At 45.7% G+C, this 27,900-nt stretch overlaps 2 protein-coding genes and 1 non-coding gene across 7 annotated transcripts in view; 2 read left to right on the top strand and 1 right to left on the bottom strand.

Moving 5' to 3' along the window:
• Positions 1-28: 28 nt before the first annotated feature.
• Positions 29-17,587, bottom strand: Tefm (transcription elongation factor, mitochondrial). Its single transcript, XM_034507780.2, has 5 exons — positions 17,244-17,587; positions 5,688-6,241; positions 3,296-3,753; positions 1,117-1,266; positions 29-624 (listed from the first exon to the last, which is right to left on the bottom strand). The coding sequence occupies exons 2-5, from the start codon at positions 5,728-5,730 to the stop codon at positions 181-183; spliced, it is 1,095 nt and encodes a 364-aa protein (XP_034363671.1). The 5' UTR covers positions 5,731-6,241; positions 17,244-17,587; the 3' UTR covers positions 29-180.
• On the top strand, positions 12,480-12,626 carry LOC117712157 (small nucleolar RNA SNORA43). Its single transcript, XR_004607226.1, has one exon. It is a non-coding gene; the product is annotated as a small nucleolar RNA SNORA43 (small nucleolar RNA).
• Adap2 (ArfGAP with dual PH domains 2) overlaps positions 16,287-27,900 on the top strand; it is a 25,498-nt gene continuing 13,884 nt past the window's right edge. Inside the window, exons 1-6 of one of the 5 annotated variants that reach the window (XM_076936200.1) lie at positions 16,287-16,913; positions 17,587-17,717; positions 19,666-19,757; positions 21,795-21,874; positions 23,494-23,606; positions 27,291-27,437. In XM_076936200.1, the coding sequence (XP_076792315.1) occupies positions 16,631-16,913; positions 17,587-17,717; positions 19,666-19,757; positions 21,795-21,874; positions 23,494-23,606; positions 27,291-27,437 (846 nt within the window). In that variant the 5' untranslated portion in view covers positions 16,287-16,630. The remainder of the gene's footprint in view (positions 16,914-17,586; positions 17,718-19,665; positions 19,758-21,794; positions 21,875-23,493; positions 23,607-27,290; positions 27,438-27,900) is intronic. The other 4 variants (XM_076936202.1, XM_034506095.2, XM_076936201.1 and 1 more) reach the window with 4 other exon arrangements.

The raw sequence follows: 27,900 nt of genomic DNA, 5'->3' as shown, positions 1-27,900 counted from the left end.
TTAGAACTTAAACAAAGAAGGCACAGAATCTCACAAAATATTTATTGATTTAATCTTGGCTCATTTTTTTTTCAAGCCAAAAATCTGATTTTATAAACACGGAAGATATATTCCAAACTAACTAACATGGAAGATGGGAACAGTTGCTTTAATAAATTAGTTAACACTAGAGTGAGTGGATTAACATTTGAGCTCTGAGCCTCTGCCAAAAACTAACTCATAAAAAGCAACAGCTTGTAATAATGAATCATACAACTCTTCAATCCGGTATGAACTCTTCACAATCTTCTGTCTGTATTGCACTACGAGGTCTTGTGGGAAGAACACCCGAGGCTGCTGCTTCAGTACCGACTCAGAGAGGAACTGCTTCACCAGTTCCCTCCCACTAGTCCTCGTGTCTCCAATCATCAGGTCAAAGTGCTTGCCCACAGCATTTCGATTTATGCTCAGCACCCGATGCTGGCCATCCTCAGCAAAAGTTTTGTTGAGTAAGGCATACAGCATGGCTTCTATGATAAGAAAGTGTAACAGTATAGGAAGAAGAGATGTGTTCTGAATGGAAAGTCCTGATTTTTCCAAAACGTAGAGATCTGCTTTAGGCATCTTTGAAATGACTGAAGAAATCTTTAAAAAAAAAAATCAGAATGATTATGCTTCATGTTTGTCCCATTTCTAACTAAAAAGCTTCCTGAAGTCTAAAGTCTTTGAGACTAAAAAACACAAAAAAAAAAAAAAAAAGAAAAAGAAAAAAAAGAGACTAAAAGACTTTGAGACTCAGCAACTCAAAACTTTTAGCAATTTGAATTATTCCAAGGTAGAACAGAGAGCTGGCCTCCTTAGCCTGGAATCTGCTGGTACAAGGGTCTGGCCAAAGTCTCTGATCACCATGCACTCACCAAAATAGCAATTCCTACCCATTTCACGTCTTGAAGACTTAAAAGATCACATTTAAAGACAAGGTTTCTACATTTTTAAAGCAAATATACAGCTATAATAGAAGTAAAAGGTGACCCAAAGACCCAGCTTCACCATTTTTTTTACATCCCTTTTGGAACTGCCAGAATGAACTATACAAGGAACCATGTGGGAATGCACAAGGGTGAACCACTGCCTTACCTCTTCCAGATAAAAGGATGTAGGGTATGTTTTGTTAGTTAATTTCCAGCACTCAGCCTGCTGCCAGTCCAGCACTGTCGGTTTTCGGTCAAGGTGAGCCCACGCAATTCTTCGAGTACCAAAAACAATAGATACGATACTATTAACTGCCTAAGGGAAAAGAGCTGATTTGATTACAAGTGTAACATCTTTCAGCTATAAAACCTACAAACTCAAAATGCCTAACAAGTTTAGGTGATCAAAGTTTATTTACAAGCTGGGTGTGGTGGTCCTGTCTTGAGGAAAAAAACAAAAAACTGTTTTGTTCTTCACCTTTTCAATTACTATTTTAAAAGCAAGCCTTTTGGAGGGTGGGAGGTTGGGGTTTGAGACAGGGGTTCTCTGTGTAGTCTGGCTATCCTGGGTCTCCCTCCATGTGCCACAACCACCCAGCTCCTTATTTTGTGTGTGTGTGTGTGTGTGTGTGTGTCCGTCCACTGCTTTTTCCCCCTTGATTGACTGTTACCTTTAAAATGTACCCTTTCCTCCCCAAGTTGCTTTTGGTCATGATGTTTTTATTACAGCAACAGAAAGCAGACACTGTCTCAAAAACAAACAAACAAACAAAAAAAATAAATAAAACCAAGGTGGGGCCAGCAAGATTGCTTGGTGGGTAAAGGAACTGCCATCAAGTCTGGCAAACTTAGTTTATAATCCACATGGTTGAAGGAGTCAGCTGATGACACTCAAGTTGTCCTAACTTTCACTGTGAAAGGGACACACAAAGATACAATTAAATTTAAAAAAAAAAATTGATGGGCATGAACCATTTGCACACAGCTGTTTATGGACAACAGATTTTTTTTTCATTTTTTTATGTATTTATTTATTTTTTGTTTGTGTGTTTGTTTTTTGAGACAGGATTTCTCAGTCTAACACCCCTGACAGTCCTGAAGATCAGGCTGGCCTCAAACTCACAGCAATCTACCAGCCTCTGCCTCCCTCCCTTATTCTGGGATTAAAGGTGTGAACCACCATGCATGGGTTTTTTTGTTTGGTTGGTTTTTTTTTTTTTTTTTAATTCTTAAAGCTGTTTTTGGTGTGTGGCTGTTTGTGTTCTGTGTGGTATCTGTGCATCAGTACTGTATAGGTGTCTGAGTGTATGCATGGAGCCAGCCAACAAGTTTGAGGCCAGCTAGGTTAAGAGTTCCAAGCCAGCCTGGACAACAGAATAAAACCCTGTCTCAAAAAATAAAAAATAAAAATAGGGGCCAGTAAGAAAGCTCAGCAAGAACCACATGGTGGTGGCTCACTCCATTGATCCCAGCGCTCGGAAGGCAGAGGCAGGTGGATTTCTAAGTTCAGGGCCAGCCTGGTCTACAGAGCAAGTTGGAGGACAACAAAGCAAACATTTTAAAAAATGAAAAGCTCAGCAGGTAAAGGAGGTGCCCCAAGGCTGACAGCCTGAGTTCTATGTATGAGGCATGAGTACCCATACACACACAACAGTAATGACTAATGTGGTTACAATAAAACCAAGCCTTGTGTACACATACTGTGTCCTCACGTTCCTATGCAGAGAGCCATCTCCTTTCCGTCAGCCTCATTTCTCTCTTCCAAATTGAGTTTTCAGCAAACTTCCCCCAAGTTCTTCTTCACAGCAACCCCTCCCCAAACCCCAGTCATCATGCAGTTATCAGTACCTTTCATTTTGTGCAACAGATCACCCATTAATATGAGTATATCCAGAATCCAGAGTCCTAACTAAATCTGAAGGGTCTTATTCTGGGTTGGTGAGATGAATCATTGGGTTAGAGTACTTGCAACCAAGCCTGACAAGAACCCACATAGCATAAGGAAAGAACTACTCTCTCTGACTACCAGTGCAAACACACACACACACACACACACACACAAAATTAGAAATAAAAAAACCTCGTCTCTCACCCACTATTGGGAACGGTGCTTTCCAGAGTAAGTTCTTTTTTTTTTTTTTTTTTTGTTTTTGTTTTTGTTTTTTCAAGACAGGGTTTCTCTGTGTAGCCCTGACTGTCCTGGAACTCACTCTGTAAACCAGGCTGGCCTCGAACTCAGAAATCCGCCTGCCTCTGCCTCCCAAGTGCTGGGATTAAAGGCGTGCGCCACCACTGCCCGGCCAGAGTAAGTTTTCAAAGAGTAGCTGGTCAGGGGGAGAATGTACCTTAAGTCTCTCACTCTCTACACCTGGTTTGATGAACTTTCTCAGCAGCCACTTTTCCTGTGACTTTTTTCTCCGTCTATTCTCTGGACAAAGAATGGAGTTACAAACTTCAACAGCAGTTTTATACTGGATCAAGGGCACGTCTATCAAATTCTCCAAACTCTGAAACGGTCCAAACCTCTTTCTGTGTTCTACAATATTGACGGATTTTCTGCCTCGAAGCAGCCTGAAAGCTTCCAGTTCTTTATCAGAAGCTGTATTCAACACATGTAAGATAGAAGCCTGCTGTTCCGGGGAGAAGAGCCTGTCCAGTGCACTCCCCGGTTCTTTTCCATTTGTACCACAAGCAGCAACATTGGCGATAAGTTTCTCAGGTGCAGTGGATTTTCTCCAAGCGCAGATATTATTTAGGCCTGGAGGTAGGGATGAGTACTCTGGGACTGGAAACCATCTCCTTCCTAAAAAAGAAATTTAAGTTAGAATGATCTCCTTTGACCGTTAATTCCAAAGCTTGTGCAGTTATACAGACTTACACACAAACCACATTATCACAGAGAGTTGGCTTTAAAAGGAGTGTAGAGCTGGTCATAGTTGTGCAGACCTTTAATTCCAGCTCTGAGGAGGTAGAAGCAGGAGGATCTCTGAGTTCAAGGGCAGCCTAGTCTACAGAGGGAGTTCTGGGACAGCCAGGACTGCACAGTGAAACTCTGTATTGAAAAACGAATTTAAAGAGTAGTTTTACAATAATACAGTTATCTATCCTGGAGTTTTTTGGTTTTGTTTTTGTTGTTGTTGTTTTATTTTTGTTTTTGATTATTGATAGGTTTGGGTTTGCTTGTGGTTTGTTGTTGTTTTCTTTTTTGAGACAGGATGCCACTAGATAGTCCAAACAGGCCTCAAATGCAGTATGAAGACCAGGATGGCCTTGAATTTACAGTAATTCACCTGCACCAGGATAGTCTTGACTACACAGAAACCCTGTCTCAAGAAAGAAGCTGTAGATGCCTGGCACTGTATCTACAATCTCAGCCCCTGAGAAGCAGAAGCAGGAGAGTCAGAGTCCATACAGGATTCAGATTCCAAGAGACTGACAACAGTCTGGACTACCTGAAACCTCATCTCCAAAAAATTAATTAATTAAAAAAAAAAAACTATAGTCTTCTGGGGATAGTAGAGTCCACCTTTAATCCCAGCATTTGGGAGGCAAAACCAGGCAGATCTCTGTGAGTTTATGGCCAGCCTGGTCTAATCCTGTGTTCCAGGCAACGAGACTGTCTGGAAAAGTAAAAACAATATAAAAAGTTGTTAAGGGCCAGTAGGTAGGGCCTAGTTTCTGACAAGGCCATAGTTTCTATACCTAGCACCACTTAATTTTAATTAAAATTATTTCAGTGGCTCAGCAGTTAAGAGCTCTGCCTGCTCTTCCAGGAGGTCGTGAGTTCAATTCCCAGCAACCACATGGTGGCTCACAACCATCTATAATGAAGTCTAATGTCCTCTTCTGGCATGCAGGTGTACATGCAAATAGAGTACTCATACATTTAATAAATAAAAATAAATCTTAAAAAATATTTCGGCAGGGCAGTAGTGGTGCACGCCTTTAATCCAAGCACTTGGGAGGCAGAGGCAGGCAGATTTCTGAGTTTGAGGCCAGTCTGGTCTACAGAGTGAGTTCCAGGACAGCTAGAGCTACACAGAGAAACCCTGTCTCGGAAAAAAAAAAATTAAATGTCTGCTATTTATGGCGTTTATAATATTCCGAAGATTTTTTGTTACATCTCTTAAGGTTTATCTCCACTCCCATTTTTACTAGTTTATCATCCGATGGAACTAAGGAAAATTAAACTTTATTCGTTTATAATAAATGTTTTAGCTGGTCAGGAGTGGTGGTCCTCACTTGTAATCCTAGCACTTAGGAAGTGGAAGCAGGAAGGTCAAGATTTAGCTACATAGTGAGTTCCAGGCCAGCTTGGGCTACGTGGAGTTTTTACTGGGGCGGGCGGGGGCTGATGGTATTAACTAAGTGGTAGAGACGGTTTATTTTGTTCTGCATGGTTCTCAGTATTGCTAACAAAGCCGTGTTTCTGCAAGCAGAGCCTACACTATGCAGTGGGTAACTTTATAAAACAGTGTGAAATCATTCTCGCAGCGCAGCCACAGGGTAAGCAAGCTACTTAGTGTCTGAAAGCTCTGCCAGCAGCCCAGCCCGGAAAGGGGCGCGCGCGGAACCTGGGCCACAAAAGCACATAGGTTCAGAGGCTGGGGGGACACGAAAGCCCCTCAGCTCCGCTACAACTCCATGCGGGAGAACCGGACAAGGGGCAGAAGAGAAACACACCAGATCACAGGCTAATGAATGGCAAGCAATCAACCTCGTGCTCAGGAACCCTACCTCCGGCCTTGATGAGGCAAGCAAGGTTTGTCCTCCAAGCCATGGCCAGGTTCTCTCACGCCTGTGTTTCTCCACCAACTTCCGGTTTTGTGTGTTGCAACAAAAAGTGTTCGACTAGGGCTGGGCAGAAAGGTTCCGGCGAAACAGACAATCTCAGGGAAATGCCAACTGAGTTCCTAGCGATTGATGGGTGACGGTCTCCCGAGAATATATGGCCGGGCGGGATCTCCGAGATGGAAAGGACTAAACTAGGTTTAATCCTGTTTTGGGGCTAGACTTGTCTGGTTTTCCAGACACACAGAGATCCTTGAGCAGACAGTGGGGAGCCTGTATGCACCCATCTGTGCTGAGTTGAGAGGAGTAACTAGGAGAGATGCACGGGATAAGGTCAACTTATGTGATCGCTTTGACGCTGGGCGCTTTTGACTGTTTGAAAAGGGTGGAGGGAGGTGAGTCTGGAGCCACATTTGATCCTTGGAAGGCGGAACGGAACAGTTGAAAAAGTCGGGCAGATCGCTTGTTTTTTAGTTGTAAAGTCAGATTGGAGGGGCTTTCTAGAAAAAAAAAAAAAAAAAAAAAGGTCATTTGCAGCCAATGTGAGGCTGGACTGGAGGAGAGCCTGAGGACAAGAGGAATCGGAAGGTGATTATGATGTGTTTTTAAAAACAAATGGATTTTGCCGGGCGGTGGTGGCGCACGCCTTTAATCCCAGCACTTGGAAGGCAGAGGCAAGCGGATTTCTGAGTTCGAGGCCAGCCTGGTCTACACAGAGAAACCCTGCCTCGAAAAACAAAACAAAAAAATGTGTTTTATGGAACGTGGTATGGTGTGGTGGGAGCGGGTGCCCATGCTGAGGCAACCCCCACCTCCCCGAGGTACCAGCCAGACGACTGGTCTGAATAGAGTTTATTTGGGGGAATGGGAAGGGGGTTGAGAAGGGAGTAGAGGCAGGGAAAGAGAGGGGACAGAGTTGGAGGGGGAGGGAGAGAGAGGCTGGCCCAGAACATGTTGAGGGGGAGGAGGAGGGGGAGGAAGAAGAGGAGAGAGGGAGAAAGGGGTCAGAGAGAGAAGAGTCAGAGTCAGAGAGAGCAAACAGTTCCTTTTAGAACAAGCCAGGCTGTTCTGGCTGCTGGTAGGCAACTGTTGGACAGAGCGTAGGAAGAATGCCAATAGATTATCTTGCCAAGGCAAGAACTGTGGGGAATGAAACCTGAGAGAAGGAAGAAGAGTGGAAAGGGGTTTGGTAATGGGTTTGTGGTTATATCAGACATAGCTAACCTATAATGCCCACACTTAGGAGGATGAGGAGAATTGCTGTGCGTTTGAGTCCAGCCTGGGCTATGTAGTGAGTTTGAGGCCATCCTAGACTACAAAATGAGACCCTGACTCAAAGGCATCAACAACAAAGGTTATTCACAGGCTCAACCGTTAAGAGTACTTTTTGCTCTTGTGGAGGATCTGGCTTTGGTTCACAGCACCCACATAGCGGCTCACAACCATCTGTAATTCCAGTTCCAGGATGTTCAATAACCTCTTCTGACCTCCACAGGCACCAGGCACATGCCTGGTACACAGACATATGTACCAAACACTCATACATGCAAATTAATAGGTCTAAAATAAAAGTTATTCTCAAGGGAGCCTAGTGTGGTGGCATATTCCTGTAATCAAGCATGAATTCCAGGTCAGCCTGGGCTGTCATAATGAGACCTAGTCTTAAAAAAACAAAAAACAAACAAACAAACAAACAAACAAAAACTGAGATAGGTTGGGAAACTCATGGAAATTCTACAAATCTTAATGATTTCTCCATAAATTATGTATCTAACAAAACTAAAGACAACTTTATGTGTAAAATCTTACAAAAATTTTCTTTAAAACACAAAATTTTATACAGAATTGTTTCATGTTTCATTGAGTACCACAGAGCTGCTGAAATGAACCATGGGAAATTTACTCCCTCACAGTCCAGACACCTGCGACCAGAGTGTCAGTGGGATTGGTTCCTTCTGAGGACTCTGCAGGAAATGGGTTGCATGCTTCTCTCTGACCTTCAGATGACTACCTCTTCCACATACAGATGTGTCAGTCTGCTGTCACTAGGCATTCAAATGGACATCTCATGAGGACAGTGGTCATGTTGGAATGGCCACCGCTCCAGTCCAGTGTGATCTCATTTTGGAAGAAGGAGGTGTTTTTTAGATAGATTTTATTATGTTGCCCAGGGTACCCTTGAACTTCTGGCCTCAAGGTCTCCTCTCAGCCACCTAAGACAGTTATATCCCAGGTCACTTGGCAGTTTTATTCTTTTGACTGTGCAGTGCTTGGACTCTAGTCTAGAGCATGTGTGTTAGGCAAGAGCTACTCATACCTCAGCTTCCATGTCATTTCAAGTAATGGCATTGACAGTGACCTTGTTTCCAAATAAGGCTGCCTACTGAGGTGCCAGGAATTAAGAGTCAATATATTTGTTTTGAACTATGTAATTAAACCTCAGGAAATAGTAAGTTCTGGAGTGAAAAAGTAGTCATTTTTTTCCTGGATTGGAAGCTTTAAATTTTTTTTATTTTTAAAAATTCTTTTAAGAGCACTGACTGCTCTGCCAGAGGTCCTGAGTTCAATTTCCAGCACCCACATGGTGGCTCACAACCATCTGTCATGGGATCTGATGCCCTCTTCTGGTGTGTCTGAAGACAGCTGCAGTGTACTCATATAAATAAAAAAAAATCTTTAAAAATTCTTTTAAAATTATGAATGTATGTGTGTGTTGGATAGGGTGGGGGGTGACTAAATGTGCAGGTGTCTGAGGAGGCCAGAAGACCCCTTGAAGTTAGGGTTACAGCTGGCCATGAGTCACCTGATGTGGGTGGTGGGAATAAAACTTCACTCCTCTGCAAGAGCAGTACTGGCTTTGAACTCCTGAGACATCTCTCTCTAGCATTTACCTTGAAGTTTTACATTTTCAAATCCATTTATGTGTCTGTGATGGGGTTGTGCATGTGCACATGTGCATGCATGATAGTCTGAGGACAGACCTGCTACCATGTGAGTTCCAAGAATCAAACTTAGGTCACCTGGCTTGGTGGCAAGACCTTTTGCTCAGTGAGCCATCTCACCAGCCTATTTAAAAAATAAAATGCAAGCCGGGCAGTGCTGGTGCACACCTTTAATCCCAGCACTTGGGAGGCAGAGGCAGGCAGATTTCTGAGTTTAAGGCCGGCCTGGTCTACAGAGTGAGTTCCAGGACAGCCAGGGCTACACTGAGAAACCCTGTCTCGAAAAACCAAAAAATAAAGAATAAAAATAAATAAAATAAAATGCTTCCAGGGGATGGTGGCACATGCCTTTAATCCCAACACTTTGGAGGCAGAGGCAGGTATATCTCTGTGAGTTTGAGGCCAACCTAGTCTACAGAGCTAATTTCAAGACAGCTAGACACACAAAAATTCTATCTCCCCAAATGAAATAAAAAAGTCATTCTAACATGATCACTGTCCTCATGAGATGTCCGTATGAATGCCTAGTGACGTGACACATCTGTATGTATGACCTGAAGGTCAGAGAGAAGCACGTTACCCATTTCCTGCAGAGTCCTCAGAAGGAACTAACCCCTCTGACATTCTGGTTGCAGGTGAATGGATTCCTGAAGTGTGAGGGAATAAATTTCCCATGGTTCATTTCAGCAGCTATGTGGTACTCAATGAAACAAACACTTAGGAATCCTCGAGGTGCCTTTGAGAGATGATGCCATTCAGGAAAACACAACTTAGTTCTTGTTAGCTGCCAAAGCAGGGAGTTTCCCCACTGAGCCTCAGGTTCCTCATTTGTAAGTTGGAGTCTGTGGTAGCTGCCTCACAGGACTTGGGACACAGAGTGAAGAGAACACATGTATAATATACGCTCTGTGGATGCTAGTTTTCCCATCAAAGCATCATCTGTTCCTCAGAGTTAATGATTAATAGCTTTGAGAGGAAATGTCTTCATCAGAGCCTCCATTCAGAATTGCACTTTGACCAGAGACTGGAGGTGGCAAGGAAAGAGACAGCCTAATACTCGTGGTTCACTGCAAGCCAGAACCAGGGTGTTCAAAATGAAAGTGGTCATCTTCTGAAATCAGCTGCTTCTCATTTCCCTGTTTCTTTTTCCAGATAAATAGCTTTGGAACAAATTAATTTTGTTTGTAGAGATATTTAAAAAATACCAGTCCTCCATCGCCAGATATGGTGGTGCAACCGTAATGCTCACCGAGGTAGGAGAATTGAGGTCAAGGGCATCCTGACCTAATTAATGGTAAGACCCTGGGTAGAGCATGTGTAGCTCTGGTCTCACGTGCATGAGGCTCTGGATTTAAATCCCAACACTGCACAGGCATAAGAATGAAGATGTCAGATGACCTGGCCCCAGGTCTAAAAAGAGAAAAACCAAACAGGGCTGGCAAGATGGCTCTGCAGATAAAGGCACTTGCTGCTAATTCTGACAGCCTATATTAGTCCTTAGAGCCCATGTGGCAGACTTGACCCAAGTTATTATTTATTCTCTGACCTCCACACATGCATCACAGCACACAAGCATGTGTGTGAATACATCAATAAATAAATGTAACCTTAAAAAAAAGACTAAACAAAAAATTCGTAACTGAGTTATGTGAACATTTGTTTTATTTTTATTTTTATTTATTTATTTTTTTTTTTTTGAGACTGGGTTTCTCTGTGTATCCTGTGTATCCTGGAACTTGGTCTGTGGTCCAAGCTAGCCTTAAACTCAGAGATCCACCTGTCTCTGCTTCCTGAGTGCTGGAAGGAAAGGCGCATACCATAGATGCCCAGCATGAACAGTTCCTAAGGCATCAGAAGTATACAACTTGATACTGGATTTCATGAAAGCTAACAGTCTGCTCACTGAAATGCACCTTGTGAGACAGCCATGTGGGTTTTGGTAAGAGCAGTAGGTACTCGTACTCTCTCCAGCCCACAAAAATAAAATGAATCTTAGAAATATGATACATATAAAAACTTAATGAGGGCTAAAGAGATGGCTCAGCGGTTAAGAGCATTGACTGCTTTTCCAGAGGTTCTGAGTTCAATTCCCAGCAACCACATGGTGGCTCACAACCATCTGTAATGGGATCTGATACCAGCTTCTGAAGACAGTGACAGTGTATTCACACACACACACACACACACACACACATATATATATATTTTAAAGAGATGTAAAATGGTATGAAAACTATGATTTAGTTTATATCAAATTATATATGAAAAACCTGAAGGAAACTCACAACTTACACATAACAACACATAATAGGGTTATTAAGTGCAGCGTGAAGCTCAGCTGCCTGGCATTGCTTTTTGTGGAGGTTATGTTCATGGGCTCCACCTGATGTACTGGTGAAAACCTGCCATGTCAAACTGGATTCAAACCCCAGCTCCAGCTCTGCACTTGCCAGGGATGCTTCACCTCAGCCCTGTGACATTGGGTAAATACCTTACTGTCTCTGGGTTAGAGTTGCCTTGTTCACCAAGCAGGCCTAAAACTATCCAGGCGTTGTGACAAAGATAAGACAGACTTGTGCAAGCCAGCACCATGTTGCTACAGGCCATCAGTGGGAACCGTGTTTTCTTTCACTGTGTTTTCCAAATTCCCTATAATTATACTTTTCTTGAAAATTCTAAAACTAATAAATATAATTTTTTTACATTTTCAAAGGGGGTTATGCTTTATTCCCTGGGGATCTCAAGCCTGTTCCTGGGAACATAGCAGAAGGCTTTCTTCCAGGCCTGCTGTGGCTCATCTCAGCTGGACAGCACCATTTCCAAAAGGGACTGAATGTGTCCTGAGGAGCCTTGGGAGTTTTGTTTACAGAGGACATTCTGTCCCAGGGTCCTGGCCTCTATCACCCCAGCAGCTGCTGTCTGAACTGAGTACCCCAGAGAGGCTGCCTCAACCCACCCTCAAATTCTGGTCTCAGCTCTCAGCAATGGCCTGGGGCAGGACAGCCTCTGGCTTGGAATTCTTCCCTTAGGAATAACTTCTAATCTCTCTCTCTCTCTCTCTCTCTCTCTCTCTCTCTCTCTCTCTTTCTCTCTTCCTTCTCCTCCTTTTCCTCCTCCTCCTCTTTCTCCTCTTTCTCCTCTTCCTCCTTCTCCTTTTCCTTCTTCCTTTCCCCTGTCTTTCTTTAAAAAAACATTTTAGGTTTATTTATGCGCATGAGTGTTTTGCCTATGCACATATGATGAGCACCACATGTGTGCCTAGTGTCTGTGGAGGCAGGTAGAGGGTGTCTGATCCCTGGAACTGGAGTTAAAAAGCAGTTGTGAGTGTGTGAGAGTGCTGTGTGTGTGCTGGGAACCAAATCCAAGTCCCTTGATAGAGCAGCAAGTGCTCTTAACCACTGAGCTAGGTCACCAGTCCCCGCCCCCCCTTCTTCTTCTCCTCCTCCTTCTCCTTCTTCTCCCCCCTCCTCCTTCTTGTCAGTACTCATATTTAACTTAGGGTCTCATGTGTGCTAGGCATATGCCTTTCTACTAAATTATAAAGCTAGCTTTCAATTTTACCTTTCTTTCCCTTTGTTTTCTCTCTTTCTCCCCCTCCCCCTTTTTGAGGGGGGTGAGGATGTTTTGTTTTACACAGGGTTTCTCTGTGTAGTTCTGGGTGTCCTGGAACTTGCTCGGTAGAGCAGGCTGACCATGAACTTACAGAGATCCATCTGCCTCTGCCTCCTAAGTGCTGGGATTAAAGGTGTTCACCACCATACCTGGCTTTTTTTTTTTTTTTTTCCTAAGATTTATTTTTGTTCTATGTCTGTCAGCACTACAGGCACAGAACAGTTGCTTAGCTGTGTCTGTCACATCAGGGCAGAGGGCAAGTGGCTATTTTTACACTCAGTGTTCAGAAGCCAGTAAGCACTAAGAATAGTTGGCTGTTAGCCTGACATTTTACAGACGGTGGTGAGGTGACACCGTGGTTTGGCTTTGATGCTGATGATCAGACTCCATTGTCAGAGAATTCAAGGACTCACCTGAGGTTGTCTAGTCAGCATTTTAGTAAGATGAAGCTTTGGAGTGGGAGAAGTGTGGAAACAGAGTTTTCTGGGGGACATTTAAAGAGGCCAGGAAAATACATGAAATGGTCAACCTTCCTTCATATTCCAGATCCAGAAGCCAGAGAAGATAAGGATCACCTCTTGGCCATGTGGCTGGTTATAACAGGACAGCTGTGATTTTTAGGCCATGGGACTCAGCCGTGACCTCTCTAACCTCACCAGGAACCTGCTGAGTCACCCGAACAGGCTTTGGCCAGCTCCACAGTTCTTATCCCAAGAGCTCACATCCTAAATTCTGAACCATGTTTGGAATTTGACAGTTCTTCCAAGACTAGTGAAATGTGGTCAATGCTGGTGGCACCTGGGACAGAGGGCCTTCTAAGGCTCGACTCTCCCATCCAGACAACTGCACATGGCCTTAAAAGTGACAATTGTGTAGGAGGGAGGACTGGTTGTAGGTGCTCTGATACAAACTTGTTAATTTTTGAAGAAGAAAAGAAAAGATTTCTTTAAGGGCTGGAGAGATAGCCCTGCAGTTATAAATGCTTTCATGTCGGGCAGAAAACCCACATTCAGATCCCAGCACCTACACAGTGGCTTGCAACTAACTGCCTTTAACTCTACCTCTAAGGGTTCCAATGCCATTGGACTCTATAGGCATCTGTGCTCAAATACACATAACTACCCACAAATACATACACATAATTTACAAATATTTTTAAATGATTTACTTTTACATATACATAGAAATAATATGAAGTTTGAAAGATGGTTTGGTTATATACATATACATATACATATACATATACATATACATATACATATACATATACAAATACATATACATATACATATACATATACATATACATATACATATACATATATATATAACATGTTTGGGCTGCTGTGAGCTGCCTGATATGGATGCTGAGAACCCTGACTAGGTTTACAGCAAGAGCAGCTCTAAACCACCGTGCCATCTCTCCAGCCCCTCCTCTTACGTTTTATTTTTGAGATAAATCTTTGCTCAGGTTGGTTTGGAACTCACTGTATAAATCAGACACAACTCAAACTCTCAATCCTCTGTGTCACCCTCTTGAGGAGCTGTGATGAAAGGATTGTTCCCACGTCCCTTCAGCTTGTCATTTCTGAGCACATGGGCAGAATACAGCATCTATCATGCCAAATTTAGGAGCGGGTGACAAAGTTTCTGTTGGGTGATGAGCATGTTTTGAAAATCAGTAGAGAAAATAAAGGTCACAACCTTTCAGTTATAAGATGAACACAGCAGGGTGCTGATGAGCATGGGTTTTCTGTGCTGGTGAGTGTGTGTGTGTGTGTGTGTGTGTGTGTGTGTGTGTAGGTGTTGGGGGTGGGTTTTTATTAAGGTTATTTTTTAACCTATGTATAGGTCTGTGTCTGTTTATGTGAACATGATTTTGAGTGCCCTCAGAGGACAGAAGAGGGCATCAGATCCCCTAGAACTGGAGTTACAGATAGTTGTGAGTTGACATGTGGGTGCTAGGAATTGAACCTGGGACCTCTAGAAGAGCAGCAAGTGCTCTAACCACTGCACTTGCTCTCTCTCCTCTCACTCCTCTCACTTCTCTCTCTCTCTCTCTCTCTCTCTCTCTCTCTCTCTCTCTCTCTCACACACACACACACACACACACACACACACACACACACCTGGGTGGGTTGAATCTGATCATCATTACACAGTGTACCAAACTCAGGGTGAGAAGAAAGTGGGTTTTGTGAAATAAGCAGACTAAACAACACTGTAACAGGAAATCTGTCTGTCAGCTCCTGTTGCACACACTATTTGGCCACAAGACCTTGGGTAACATCTCCTCTGGGGCTCAGCTGTCTGTCTCTTCTGTGAAATGACAAGATGTCTGCTACCCACCGAGGTACATTGTGAAACTCATGTTCATGTCTGGAGCTTGGTCTGCTAAGCGCCCAGTCTGTATTAATTGTCTTCTGACCCCCAACAAAGAGGCAGGAGGCAGGAAACCTGTCACAAAGTGCCAACCTACCATTATTTTTCCTTTCTTAGGATGACTGCAAGTCCACCTTCAGCCTTTGCTCTGCTTCTTTATGAGGCTCCAGGGAGTTAAGAGTCAAGATGCTACAGGTGACTAAGTTGGGCTGGGGCTCCAAATGGACCAGCTTTACCGTGAGGATGAGAAAAGGAGAGACGGCCTTGACTTGTGCCCTCTTCCCCCTGTGCTTCTCCCCTCTGCCTGCATACCTTACATTGTAGTCTTTCCCATCCTCCTCCTGGGAGACTTATTTCTGTCTCTTTTTAAATTCAGTGCAGCGGAAATGAATCATCTCTGGGTTTATTTGGTAAATAGTTTCATGGCTCCTGACCCCAGCTGGCTCGCTTACTGGTTCTTTTATGGATGTTCCTGGGCGAGCCACCCCAAACCCAACACACAGTCAAGACCCCAAAGGGCTGGCTGTTTCTGGAATGTTCTTCTCCAGGTCTGGTGGCTTGACCTCCTCCACCATGGGAATGGAGAGAAATGAAAGCTAGCATTCCAGATGAGTTTCCATCAGAGAAGCAAAGAAACCTCTGGGTTCTCAGAGATTTGTATGCTGTCTCAGCACTCCTCAACATCTTCTTCTCCCAGATGAGGCCAAGATTTAGGGAAGTGATGGAACACACAAACAGGAAGAGATGCAGCTGGGACCAACATTCATATCTTAAATCTGTGGAATCCTTGCCATATACCACCATTATCAGGCTCTCTCTCTCTCTCTCTCTCTCTCTCTCTCTCTCTCTCTCTCTCTCTCTCTCTCTCTCTGTGTGTGTTGAATGTGGGTATGGAGGGCCTCAGGTCCTTTGGGATAGAAGCCCATGTGTGTCACAGATGAATGATTAGACTCCTCAAGTGAGTCACTGGGTATCAAAGAGAAGAGGTGTAGCAAAACAGGTTCAAGACCACCCATCCCTGCCCTGCCTCACAGTGATGGAATTTCACAGGCTCCAGCTCTGTCTGGTTGGTCTACTTCCTGGTGAATCCAGTCAAGAAACTGTTTCGCTGTTTCTCAGAGCTATCCAGGATTCTCAGTGATTCAGGAATAAAATATTGACACTGAACTCTAGTGAGGCTGCAGGGATTGGAATTAACACAGTTATCTATGTGATGGTAATATGACATGGAGCACCGATACAATCAGGGTTCCCGAGGATAGATGGCACGCTTAAGGAATGGTAACAGGACCAGATCTGGGGACTGGGAATCATGGAGGGTGTTCTGAGAAGGGGACATTTGCACAGATGTAAGACCTACAGAACACTTTAACACAAATTAAAGCATGTCCAGTGTTTCCAAGGAGCTCTGAAGGACAGACACATTCCTGTTGTGTACACGGAGAGATGACAGACATGAACAAATGTCTATTCACCCTATATAGCACACCATCGACAGACCAAATAATTGTACCTAAGTCTAGCTTGCAGAACCAATGAGTTTCTTGAGGTTACTTACAAGAGAATGGATGTCTCAAAAGAAGAGGCATCGCCAAAAGCCCACCCAGTGTGAATGCCTATTCATGAATGCTGTTCAGCTGGATCTCCCTGCTCACAAGCAGGCAGCCCAGCAAAAAGGGTCTTCTCTCGCCAGCCTTATCAGTCCTGTACTTTTCTGAACTTCCTGAGTATTACGAGCTATTCCTCCAGCGCAGAATGCTTCCACGATGAGGAAATAGCCACACATAGCCTTATATGCCTCTTTTTCAGATATGGACAGTGAGGTGCAGAGCGACTGAATAAACCATGGTCTCTAGTTAGCAAGTAGCCAGGCTGGATTAGATCTGGTGTACTTCTGTCCCTTTCCTCAGGTCGTGGAGCTGGGCTGCGCAGTCTTGGGGCGGGGCATATATTCATGGGGCGTGGCCTAAGACAGGAGGCGGGGCCTTCTGTCCCGTGGGCGGAGCCGGCGGCCGAACCAGCCTGGAGGTTTAGGGATCTGAATCCGTCTCCGGCGGCCAGGGAAACGCCGGATCATGGGCGTCCAAGAGCGGGAAGCACAGAGGCGGCGGGGCTGAGCCCCGCTGAGACCTCTGGGCCGGCCATGGGCGATCGGGAGCGCAACAAGAAGCGGCTGCTGGAGTTGCTGCAGGCTGCGGGCACCGGCAACGGGCACTGCGCCGACTGCGGGGCAGCGGGTAAGGGCGCGGTGTGCGGGGCAGGTGCAGCCACGGCCCCGGCTACTGGCCCACCGGCTCCTTCCCTAGGAGCCCGTCCACGCGCGACTCAGACTCGCTCCTCGCTTGGGACCCCAGTCCTTCTCGCTGGAGAGTTTCGGGAGACCCCGACGGTCCTCCGTCTCCCTGCTCCCGAAGCCCGGGACCTCGGTCCTCGCTCCGCATCAGATGCGGTCCATGCCCTGAGTCCCTCTCGCTCTCCCACCCGGCACCTAACTACCCAGGACCCGGCTCTGGACACCATCTCCGATCCCGGGCCCTTCCCGGGCCCTCGGACCCTGAGGTCCTCACCCCGGTGCCTCCTGGGCCTCCGCGACCCTCACTGCCGCGCGATGATCGAGGATGCTGATGTGGCTGGCTCCGGGCCCGAGCCTCTGAGCAGGTCCCTCACTTGCCCGCTCTCCTCGGTTCCCACTTCCGAGGTCTCCTGGGTGTCGTCGAGCCAAAGGGTGGGCTAAGCACGATTCATGCTGTCACCTCAGTTGTCCAAAGTTGGGAACCAAGAGAGAAAGGATTGCAGGCATGGGCAGAGCTTGCCTCCGACGCAGAATCCTAACTGCCGGCCCAGCCTGTCCCTGCACCCTAGTCCAGTCCTTGTCCAGCTCAGCGGAGATCCTGCTCTTCCACCCTGCAGATCCTGATTGGGCCTCTTACAAGCTGGGGATTTTCATCTGTCTCCACTGCTCTGGCGTCCACCGCAACTTCCCAGACATCAGCAAAGTTAAATCCGTGAGACTGGACTTCTGGGACGACAGTATGGTGGAGGTAGACTGGCACGCATGTGCAGATTCTTGGAATTGGGCGTGAGGGAGAAGAGGCGGGATGCAGGTATTCTGTGGAAGAGGAGGAAAATGAAGCCCAGAGAGGTGCAATGATTAATGAGAGGAAACAGACCTGTAGATGATGGCTTAGACAAAGGCCCCTAAGTTCGTGTGTGTGTGTGTGTGTGTGTGTGTGTGTGTCCCTGAGTGTTTGTATGTATGCCCAGGAGCTCACAGAGGTCAGAGGAAGGCATCAGATCCCCTGGAATTGGAGTAACCAATAGTTGTGAATGGCCATGGTGTTGCTGAGAATCGAACCCAGGTTCTCTGCAAGAGCCATAAGTGCTCTTCACTGTTGAGCCATTCATTGCTCAAGCCCTTGTGCTAGGGCCTTAATCTTGCCTATGAAGTCTGTTTCCACACCCATGTAATGGACATGCATCTCCCTATCACCGGCTGCTGTAAGAAGAAAACAGGTTCAGCCCCGACACAAAGTGAATTAAGTTACTGTCATTATTTGTAGGAGCCAGGAACTGAGAAGAGAAACATCGGATTCATAGCCTAAGGTCCTTCACCCCTTCCTAGCCCACTCTGCTTTCCTGCCCAGCAAACCTTAAGAGAACAGGCAGGTCAACATCACACTGGTTAACAGAGAGGTTCAAGAGCCATAGGGGGAGAGGGTAACGTCCCTGAGCACTTCCCTTTTGTGGCAGGATCTGGGCTGGGCCTTTTACCATTCAATCCACACAGACATAACTGGAAGCCTATTCTATTCTTTGTGGGAAGAGCACACTGAAGACAAAGTGGCTATGCATTCAAGGCTTACATTCTAAGCAAGGGAAAACCAGGTACTCCACCAGCTAGCCCATACACTCACAGGGTTTTGTCTTCTAAGCCCTTGGGATGTCTTCCCTGGGACTGGTGAGATCACCAGGGGTCCAAAAGCAATACATGTCTCTGACACAGCTCCAGGAGGACAGTGTTCACTGTGTCCAGAGACATGAATTACCAACCTGAAGTTCCTGCCTTTAGCCCAGCTATGTCACACCTACTAGCACAACAGCACATCACTGGACACAATGCCCAGGCTAGTCTCTGGTGACATGTGGTGATTCTATGGGGCTGGCAGCCATTTTCATTCTCTAGCTACTTCAGTCTCCTGTAGGCTCTAAGGGCTGTGACGGGGCTTGGCTGTCTTGGAATGAGTGAGAGAAAAAAAACATGAGCTTTGTGGTCTGGTAGAGCTGGCTTCAGATCCTCATTTTTTTTTTTTTTTTTTTTTTTTTGAGACAGGGTTTCTCTGTGTAGCCCTGGCTATCCTGGAACTCACTCTGTAGACCAGGCTGGCCTTGAACTCTGAAATCCACCTGTCTCTGCCTCCCAAATGCTGGGATCAAAGGCGTGCGCAACCACTGCCCAGCCAGATCCTCATTTTGTGTTAACCAGTGCTGTTGCCTTAAGAAGCCACCTAACCTCTCTGAGCCCCGATGTCCTCTTTAAAAACAGAATAGTAGTGTTAAAATGGTTAAGAGAACCCAATGTGCTATTATGTGAGAACTGTAAGGGGTTGTTCTTCTATAAGGCATAGTTATCAATACCCCATATTATATCAAACTAGGGCTTTCCATGCCTGGTGAGACACCACCGTAGAGAGAGTTTCTCCTGGCCCAGCCTCAGACCAGTGAAAACCACAGGCATTTATTTATTTATTTATTTATCTATCTATTTATAGATGGGGTTTCTCTACATAGCCCTGGCTGTCCTGGAACTCTTACTGTGTAGAACAGGCTGGCCTTGAACTCACAGAGATCCACCAGGCTCTGCTAGGATTAAAGGCCTGTGTGCGTGCGGGGCACCACACCCAACAGTCACAGTCTTCTGGGAAAGCCACAGTTTCATTTCAAGTTCATTTTCAATTTCTACAATTACGCCAGTTTGCTCTTGTCTTATAGTTCATGACTCACAATGGGAACCTCAGTGTGAAAGCCAAGTTTGAAGCTAGAGTCCCAGCTTTCTACTACGTCCCTCAGGCCAACGACTGCCTGTGAGTGAGTGATCCCAGGGAGGGCCTGGGGGAGGGGTCTTCCCAGTCTTGCTCTGTCCCTGGTACCTTTGTCTGAGGTGAGTTCTCCTGTGATCTGGATGGAAGGTTGTTTCAAGGATGGATTTGGTATTACCATGGAGGGTGCATAGGAATCCTGCCTGAAACTAGGTGTGGTGGCAAAAGCCTGCAATCCTGATGCTCAGGAGGTAAGAGGGTCAGCCTCAGCTACACAGTGAGGTGGAAGTCAGCATGGGCTACCTGAGACTCCACCTCAAACAAAACAAAAGCCATTCATATCTATGGAGCTTTCCAAGTGTGCTAAGCTCCATAGATATGTTTAAGTGTGTTAAATGCTGTGTGTGTTATTGTCAAACATTCTCAGCGACTCTGAAAGGATGACTGTCACCCTATGATTCGGAGACAGAACCTGATGGATGTGAAGGGGCATTAGGAAAACCCGGGTTAGCAGGAGGATTGTAAAGGTGAGGGATGGGGAGGACCATAGAACCTACTGACCCCAAACTTCCGCAAGGCTGAGTCTTTGAGCCTGGGCCACCTTCTCAGGGAGTTGGCTTCACTCAGGGCTCACAAGAGAGTGTCTTGTGTACACAGGAAAAGGGATCCTCGGGTAGACACAGTTCCATGCTGGCTACAAAGTTGCATTTGAACCACAGCATGGTGCTCTCAGACCTTGAACAAATATGTAACTGTGATTGGTGGGTCTGTGGTCTTGCAGTTAGGTGACCCGAGGCCTACTGATGCCATGAGGAGTGGCAGGGAAGCGAATCTTTATAAGCAGAGGGTTTCAGGTTTCCCCTCCCCACAGCTCTACTGCTACCCAGGTGCCTTCTGTACTGCCCAGCATGGCCCAGAGAGGGCTTCCAGTCAGTCTCTCACTTTTGATCCCTTTGGCCCATACAACCCAGAGCAACCCAGAGCTGCAGGTGACCTGTTTGGGCCAGATGTACAGCTCTAGGTCACTCCTGTGCCTAGGCCATTCAGTCAGCTAACCTTTGGAACTTGTACCCAGAAAAGATAAGAAGGAACAAACAATGGAGATAGGTTTGTTCTCAGCTGCAGTTTCACAGCAGCAAAGAGTAACATTTGGTCAAGGTTAGCAGTAAGAACACCATGAGCCTGGTGTTGGGAATCACACCTTCTAAACTGTCTGCGAGGCAGAAGCAAGCGGTTCTCTGTGAGTTCATGGCCAGCCTACAAAGTAAGTCACTGTCAACCAACCAACCAACCAATCAACCCTACTTTGTGTTGAATGTAGTGCTGGGTTCTTTACATAGAATTGCCCACCTCAACAGCACTAGGAAGGCAGGTTTATTACTGCCTCATTTCCTAGGTTTAGAGATGGTCAGTAATTTGGTTTGGCAATATAACAGTTGCTAGAGTGCTTGCTTAACTTAAAGTCCTGGGTTTGATCCCCAATGCTACATAATACCGGATATGGTGGCATACATCTGTAATCCCAGCACTTGGTGGGGGGGTGGGCAGTGGAAACAGGAAGATCACGAGTTCAAAGCCAATCTCAGCTACTTTGGACACCTCGGGGTCAGTCTGGGATGCACTAGACCTCAGTTCAAAAGACATGAAACAGAAAGTTGAGTCAGTCTGCTCTTATGCGGCATGGTGGCCCTGAGTTCAACAGGTCCAGGACATTTACTACTCAAGTTCCCGAACAGGCAGCTGTCGGTGGGGTCAGGTTAAGTGTCCAGGAAGCTGCTATCTTCATCACTGACGTAGAGGGTTGAGGGACAGGCTAGTGCTTCTCAACCCACTAGAAGACACATTTCCCCGGTATGTCATCTGGAAAAGCCAGAGGTACTGCTGCACATTCCATAAAGCACAGGACACCCCACCTCCACTACAGAGAATCATCCAGCACCAATGTTAACTATCCCAAGGAGGAAAACCTCTGGGTATCTTGAGGTAGCACTTTCTGAGTTGTCCTCACCTTCTGCTGTAGGGTCTGGGAAGTCACTGTGGGAAAACACTGAAGACATGACTGACCAAAAGTTCTCTTTTTAGGGTCTTAAAGGAACAATGGATTCGAGCTAAGTATGAAAGACAGGAGTTTATGGCTGATGAGAAAGCTGTCTCACTCCCAGGTAAAGTTACCATTTTGTATGCATGTACGTATATGCACCACATGTATGCAGTGCACCCAGAGGCCAGGATAGGGTATTCGATCCCCTGGGACTGGAGTTGTGACAGTTGTGAGTCATGTGGGTATGGCAGGGATTTGAACCTGGGTCCTCTGAGAGAGCAGGTAATGTTGTCAGCCACTGAACCATCTGCACCCCAAAAGTTACCATCTTAATGTTTTGAGGTCTATGCTCTTATGGGCTCTAGATAACGAAAGGGGGAGGTAGGCTTGGTGAGAACATGAGCTGGATTTCAGCTTCTCTCTCCACACTCATGCAGGGTACCTCACTGGCAGCCCTAGATCCAGGGAGGTTCTTCACCCCACTGACTCAAACTCTCAAGCTGGCACTGCCCAGAGGACAAAGGTCTTGAAGGACATCAGCTTCCAGGATTTCTAGGAGTATAAATTATTCCCAACTAATAGAGGTCTTGAGGATCATTCTTATACTCTCAAACTTGACTGATGCCAATGTCAAAGTTGGCTAGGAGTATATAATTTTATATACACACACATGCATGCATGCATACATACATACATACTACATACATACATACTCTCACTATATATTCCTGGCTTACTTGAAACTCTCAATGTATCTCAGGCTGGCCCTAAACTCATAAAGACCCATCTGTCTCTGCCTCCTGAGTGCTGGAATCAAAGGTGTGTTGACCACCACACATTCCCTTCATTCCTTTGAGGCAAAGTCTCATCTGTCCCAAGGTGGCCTTGAACTCTCTGTATAGCCAAGGATGACCTTGAACTCCTGATCCTCCTGCTTCTACCTGCAGAATGTTAGGATTATAGCCACTGCTACTGGCCTTATGCAGTGCTAGGGGTTAAATCCAAAGCTTCTTGCATGCTATGAGAGACTCTGCCAGCTGAGCCACATCCCAGCTCAGGACCTCCTTCAGAATTAGTCCTATTTCTTAATACTTGGTTGTCTTAAGAGCTTTTTCTTTTCTTTCTTTTTCTCTCTCTCTCTCTTCTCCACTCCCCTTCCCCTCTCTTCTCTGTCTTTCCTTTTTTATTATTAAAAGATCTTTATTTTTATGTGTATGACTGTTGGGCCGAATGTATGTACGTGCACTACATGCTCCTCAGAGGTCAGAAGAGAGTCTCTGATCCTCAGGAACTGGAGTTATGTGTGGATGGTTGTGGGCTACCATGTGTGTGTTGAGAACCAAACCTGGATCCTTTGCAAAAACATCAAGTGCTCTTAACTGCTGAGCTGTTTCCACAACACATTTTTCTTTGTTGTTTTGGTTCTGGCACTGAACTCATAACAGCTCCCTTTCCTCAGCCTAAATCCTGGGATCACAGGCCCCACCACACTTGCCTTCTTCTCAGAAAGCAGTGGGATCTCATGGAGAAGCGAGGAAGAAGGGATTGCACAGTGGGTGGAGACTGAAATCATATAAAGTTGGCCCCAGATAGGACCCTGCGTCCCACACCTGAGAGTGCCAGGTCAGACTGGCTACATTCCAGTGGCGGGTGGAGGCCCTTCTACCCTCGGTCCCTTGAGCCTCAGGTTAGCCTATTTATATTGACTTCATGGCTCATTTCTTGCCCTTGGTGGTTAAGGTAACCGAGAAGGGTTCCTGTGGAAGCGAGGACGGGACAATGCACAGTTCCTGAGAAGAAGGTTTGTCCTTCTGTCGAAGGAAGGCCTCCTGAAGTACTACACCAAGGAGGAGGTAAGAGGCCAGGCCCCCTGTGTTTTCTCAGGATCACTCCCGTTCAGTCCTGGCAAGGGTGATGTTCTCCTGTTTCTCCATGGCTACAGTCAATCCAGTCCACGAGCAGCCACATTTTGGTCAGTCAAAAATCAGCCTAGTTTGGTCCATTTCATTGCTGTTGTTCTCTAGTTTTTTTTTTCTTTTTCTTTTTCTTTTTGAGACAGAGTCTCACTTTGTAGCCCTTACTAGCCTGAAACTTGCTACTTAAATCTGGATAACCTTGAACTCAGAAAGAACCCCCTGAGTGCTCAGATTATAGGAGTGTGCCACCATGCCTGGTTAAAAACAATTTTATTGAGATATATTTCCATATTTGGTTTACTCATTTAAATGAGGCTGGGTAAATGGCATGTGACACTAATCCCAGAACTTGGGAGGCAGAGGCAGGCCAATCTCTGTGAGTTTGAAGCCAGCCTGGTCTGCAGAGTGAGTTCCAGGCCAGCCAGTGCTGCATGATGAGAACTTGTTTCAAATATATATATACATATATCTCCAACTAAACTCCCTCTTCCTTGCCCAGTGCCCTTGGGAACCCCGTGGTCAGTCAGTCAGAAGTCTGCCTTTTCTATGTTTTTTTTTCTTATGATGCTAGGGACTGAGTCCAGGGTTTGTACAGGCTGGACATCGTTCTGTCACTGAGTTCATCCCCAGCACAGCTAGTGTAAGCCTCTTTAAGGCACAGAGACTGTTCAATTCAGTGCCAAACTGATTGTTGCCGGGTGTGGTGCCACCTGCCTTTAATCCCTGTGCCCCCAAAACAGAAGCTGGTGGGTCTCTATGAATTCCAGGCCAGTCTGAGCTGGCTGCATAGTGAGTTCCAGGCCATCCTGGGCTGTATAGCAAGACCCTGTCTAAACAAGAGCTGGAGAAATGGCTCAGCAATTAAATGTTGCTTTTGCAGAGGACTCTCGTGTGGTTCTGAGCACCCACACTGTGGCTCACAACCACCCCTAACTCAAGTTTCAAGGAATTCAACACCCTCCTCTGAACTCACATGCGTCAGGCGAGTACACAACACAGGTACCTACACGGAGGTAGAGTACTTCTACACATAAAGTAAGATGAACCTAAAAATAGATCAAAACCAAACCAAACAATAAAAGAACAAAATTGCCAAGCCTTCAAAAGCCAGGCCAGGAACTGTATTCTACAGGGTCAAGACAAATCATGCATCCAGCTTTACTTAAAGGAAGGGATACAGTTCTACATCCTTCTGGGTAGAGCATTTGGGGATTACGGGGAGAGAAGGAAGTGGTGAGGATATCTTTGGAGGCCAGCTACCACATTGAGCCCTGGGGTGGTGCAGTATTAGAGAACAGGAAAAAAAAAAAAAAGGAAAGTGTTAACAAAGTTGAAGGTGAAGTAGCAGCCGACCAGAGGGGCAAGCTCTGAGCTCTGCAGCTCGGCCTTGAGACATTTGGTCTGTGTCTTTCTCTGATGTTCTCCTAGATGAGTAGACATTTCTAGAAGGGCAAGCTGGTATATCCCGGACTTAGGGAAAAGTGTAGTGGAGAAAAGTGGAGACCTGCCACTTTAAACACTGACAACTTGCTTTCTCAACGCTTCTGTTTTTTTCAAGGCAGGAAGAGAAAAGCTCTCCTGTGGTCAGGCAGGGCCCAAACCCCACTGGTGGCTGTGACTTGGTCTCCATAACAGGGTCTCCTCCTTGGCTGGATAAAGTTTGTCTGCTTTTCAGTCCCAGGCCTGTCCAGTATGTTGTGTTAAGGGTAGTGGGGGTGGCAGTGACCTCTGTAGTCACTTTTGCTTGATTTTGTTTCCAGATGGGATCCTGCTGTGTAGCCCCTGCTGGCCGTTAACTCACAATGGTCCTGACTGTTGAGATTACAGGAATGTACTTCAAATGGACCTCCTATTCTTTTCTTTCTTTCTTTCTTTCTTTCTTTCTTTCTTTCTTTCTTTCTTCCTTCCTTCCTTCCTTCTTTCTTTCTTTCTTTCTTTCTTTCTTTCTTTCTTTCTTTCTTTCTTTCATTCTTGTATTTTTCCTAAAATGGAAATTTTTCTTATTATGAAAGTAGCTAATTTTTATGTAAAAATTTTGGATTGTGCAAAGAATTAAGCTAAATGGAGTCACAATTTCTCTGGAGGTTGAGGCAGGAAGGGTTTCAGCTCAAGAGTTAAAGACTAACCTGGGCAGTCACAAATGATAGCACACACCTTTAATCCCAGCATATGGGAGGCAAAAGCAGGTGGACCTCTGTGAATTTGAGACCAGCCTGGCCTACAGATCAAGTTCCAGGACAGCAAGGGGTTCACAGAGAAGCCCTGTCTGAAAAAAAAAAAAAACAAACAAACCGAAAACCAAAACCAAACAAAAGGAAGGAGGAGGAGGAAGAGGAAGAAGAAGAAGGAGGAGGAGGAGGAAGAAGAAGAGAAAGAATGAAACTTTATTTTAGCCCAATTCTAAAAAGAAAAGGAAACCCACAGAACTAAGTTTTCACCTACAGTTAACTAAGGAAATGATAACATAACAGAGTTAACTGCTGCTCAACCATTATAAGACATGAAGTAGGATTTAGAGGAACGTTCAACAGCTGAGAGCGTTTGTTGCTCTCCCAGGGGACCCAAGTTTGGTTTCCAGCACTCACATTAGGCAACTCACAACCTCCTGTAAGTCCAGGGGATCTCATGCCCCCTCTGTCTTCTGAGAGCTTTGCACACACATAGTGCACATAGATACACTCAGGTACACAGACATACACATAATTTAATATAACAATCTCCTAAAATGGGTAACTGAACAATATAGGTAACGTTTAAAAACATTTTTCTAGCAAAAAAAAAAAAAAAAGAAAAAGAAAAAGAAATCATTATACAAGAATAATAGAAGAAGGACTTGGGTGTAGCTCAGTGGCAGATTATAAATAAACAAATAGGGCTGGAGAGATGGCACAGTGGTTAAGAGCACTGGCTGCTCTTCCAGGGGTCCTGAGTTCAATTCTCAGCAACCACATGATGGCTCACAACCATCTGTAATGGGATATGATGCACTCCTTTGGTGTGTCCGAGGAGATCTACTCACATACAAAAATAAATAAATAAATAAATAAATAAATCTTTAAATAAATCTTAAAACAAACAAACAAACAAACAACACAGGGGAGCTGGAGGCGCCCCTTAGTGGGAAAGCACTCGTTTGCAAGCTCAAGGTTCAGGACTTAGAATTCAAATTTGTGTTTAAAAATGTGTGGGCCAGAGAAGAGTTCACTGTGGCTCCTGCCAGTCCTGGGGCTTGAAATCATCCTGTCTCTCATCAGGATTCCTTGGCATCAGTTAGTGCTCTACCATGTGTCAGAGCCCAAGGGGCAGACACCAAGAGTGTGTGCCGCAGGGTTCATGCGACACTCTGAGCCCCACGCCTGCTGACTGGTTGTTTATTTCACAGAAGTGGTTGGTTTGCTCCGGGAAAGGTTCTGTGACTAAAACGTGTGAAAAGTCCAAAGTGAAGGTTTCCTAGACCCCCCTCCAGCTCAGAGGGGCCAGTCTGACTAGGCAGGTGGGGATGACCAGCACAGGCTATTGGAGCAGCCCAGGGTTATGTATTAGAGGCTTCCTTGTATTGAAGGCCTTGGCAGGAAGGCCCCTGTTGCCATGGATATCTTGAGGATCCTTTCTTTCTTCTAGGGTAAAGCCCCAAAGGCTGTCATCAACATCAAGGACTTAAATGCCACCTTCCAGACAGAGAAGATTGGACATCCCCACGGGCTGCAGATAACCTACAGGAAAGAGGGCCACACCAGGAACCTGTTTGTATATCACGACAGTGGAAAGGTGAGATGGCTCAAGTCACTTCTGCAGCCTCCAGCATGGTGTCCAGTCCATGGGCCCAGCTTATCACCTCCGCCACACATTTCATCACACACTCAGCTGCCTCTGGAGACCTGCTTGCTGCTGCTGCCGCTGCTGCCGCTGCTGCCGCCGCTGCTGTTGCTGCCATGGCTGCTGCTAAGTGCCTTTAGCTATTTCCTCTGTGTACTCTGAGTTAGAGATCTGAGGAAGGCAGAGTGGAATATAGATGAACCTAGCAAGCACTGGGAACGTATCTGGGCAGTGCACACTCATCAGTGAGAGAAAAGTTAGCAGAGGGGACCCTAGCAAAATACAGCAAATCCACAGCTATGGTGTCACATGCCAGGCCCCAGAATTAGGGTGGCAGAGAGGCATGTGGATCTCTGTCAGTTTGAGCCCAGCCTGGTCTATAGATTGAGTTCCAGGACAGCCTGGATTACATAGT

The sequence above is a fragment of the Arvicanthis niloticus genome, chromosome 6 (genome assembly GCF_011762505.2).
Source record: "Arvicanthis niloticus isolate mArvNil1 chromosome 6, mArvNil1.pat.X, whole genome shotgun sequence".
In the NCBI taxonomy this organism is placed as follows: Eukaryota; Metazoa; Chordata; class Mammalia; order Rodentia; family Muridae; genus Arvicanthis; species Arvicanthis niloticus.
Note: the sequence above shows the minus strand (reverse complement) of the source record. Positions and strands in the feature narration are given on the sequence as shown.

Coding starts and splice junctions, on each gene's coding strand:
- Tefm (XM_034507780.2), bottom strand. CDS start 5,730: ATGGCTTGGAGGACAAACCTTGCTTGCCTCATCAAGGCCGGAG. Junction 3,754..5,687: donor TTGCCTCATCAAGGCCGGAG/GTAGGGTTCCTG, acceptor TTTCTTTTTTAG/GAAGGAGATGGTTTCCAGTC. Junction 625..1,116: donor CATCCTTTTATCTGGAAGAG/GTAAGGCAGTGG, acceptor TTTTTTTTAAAG/ATTTCTTCAGTCATTTCAAA.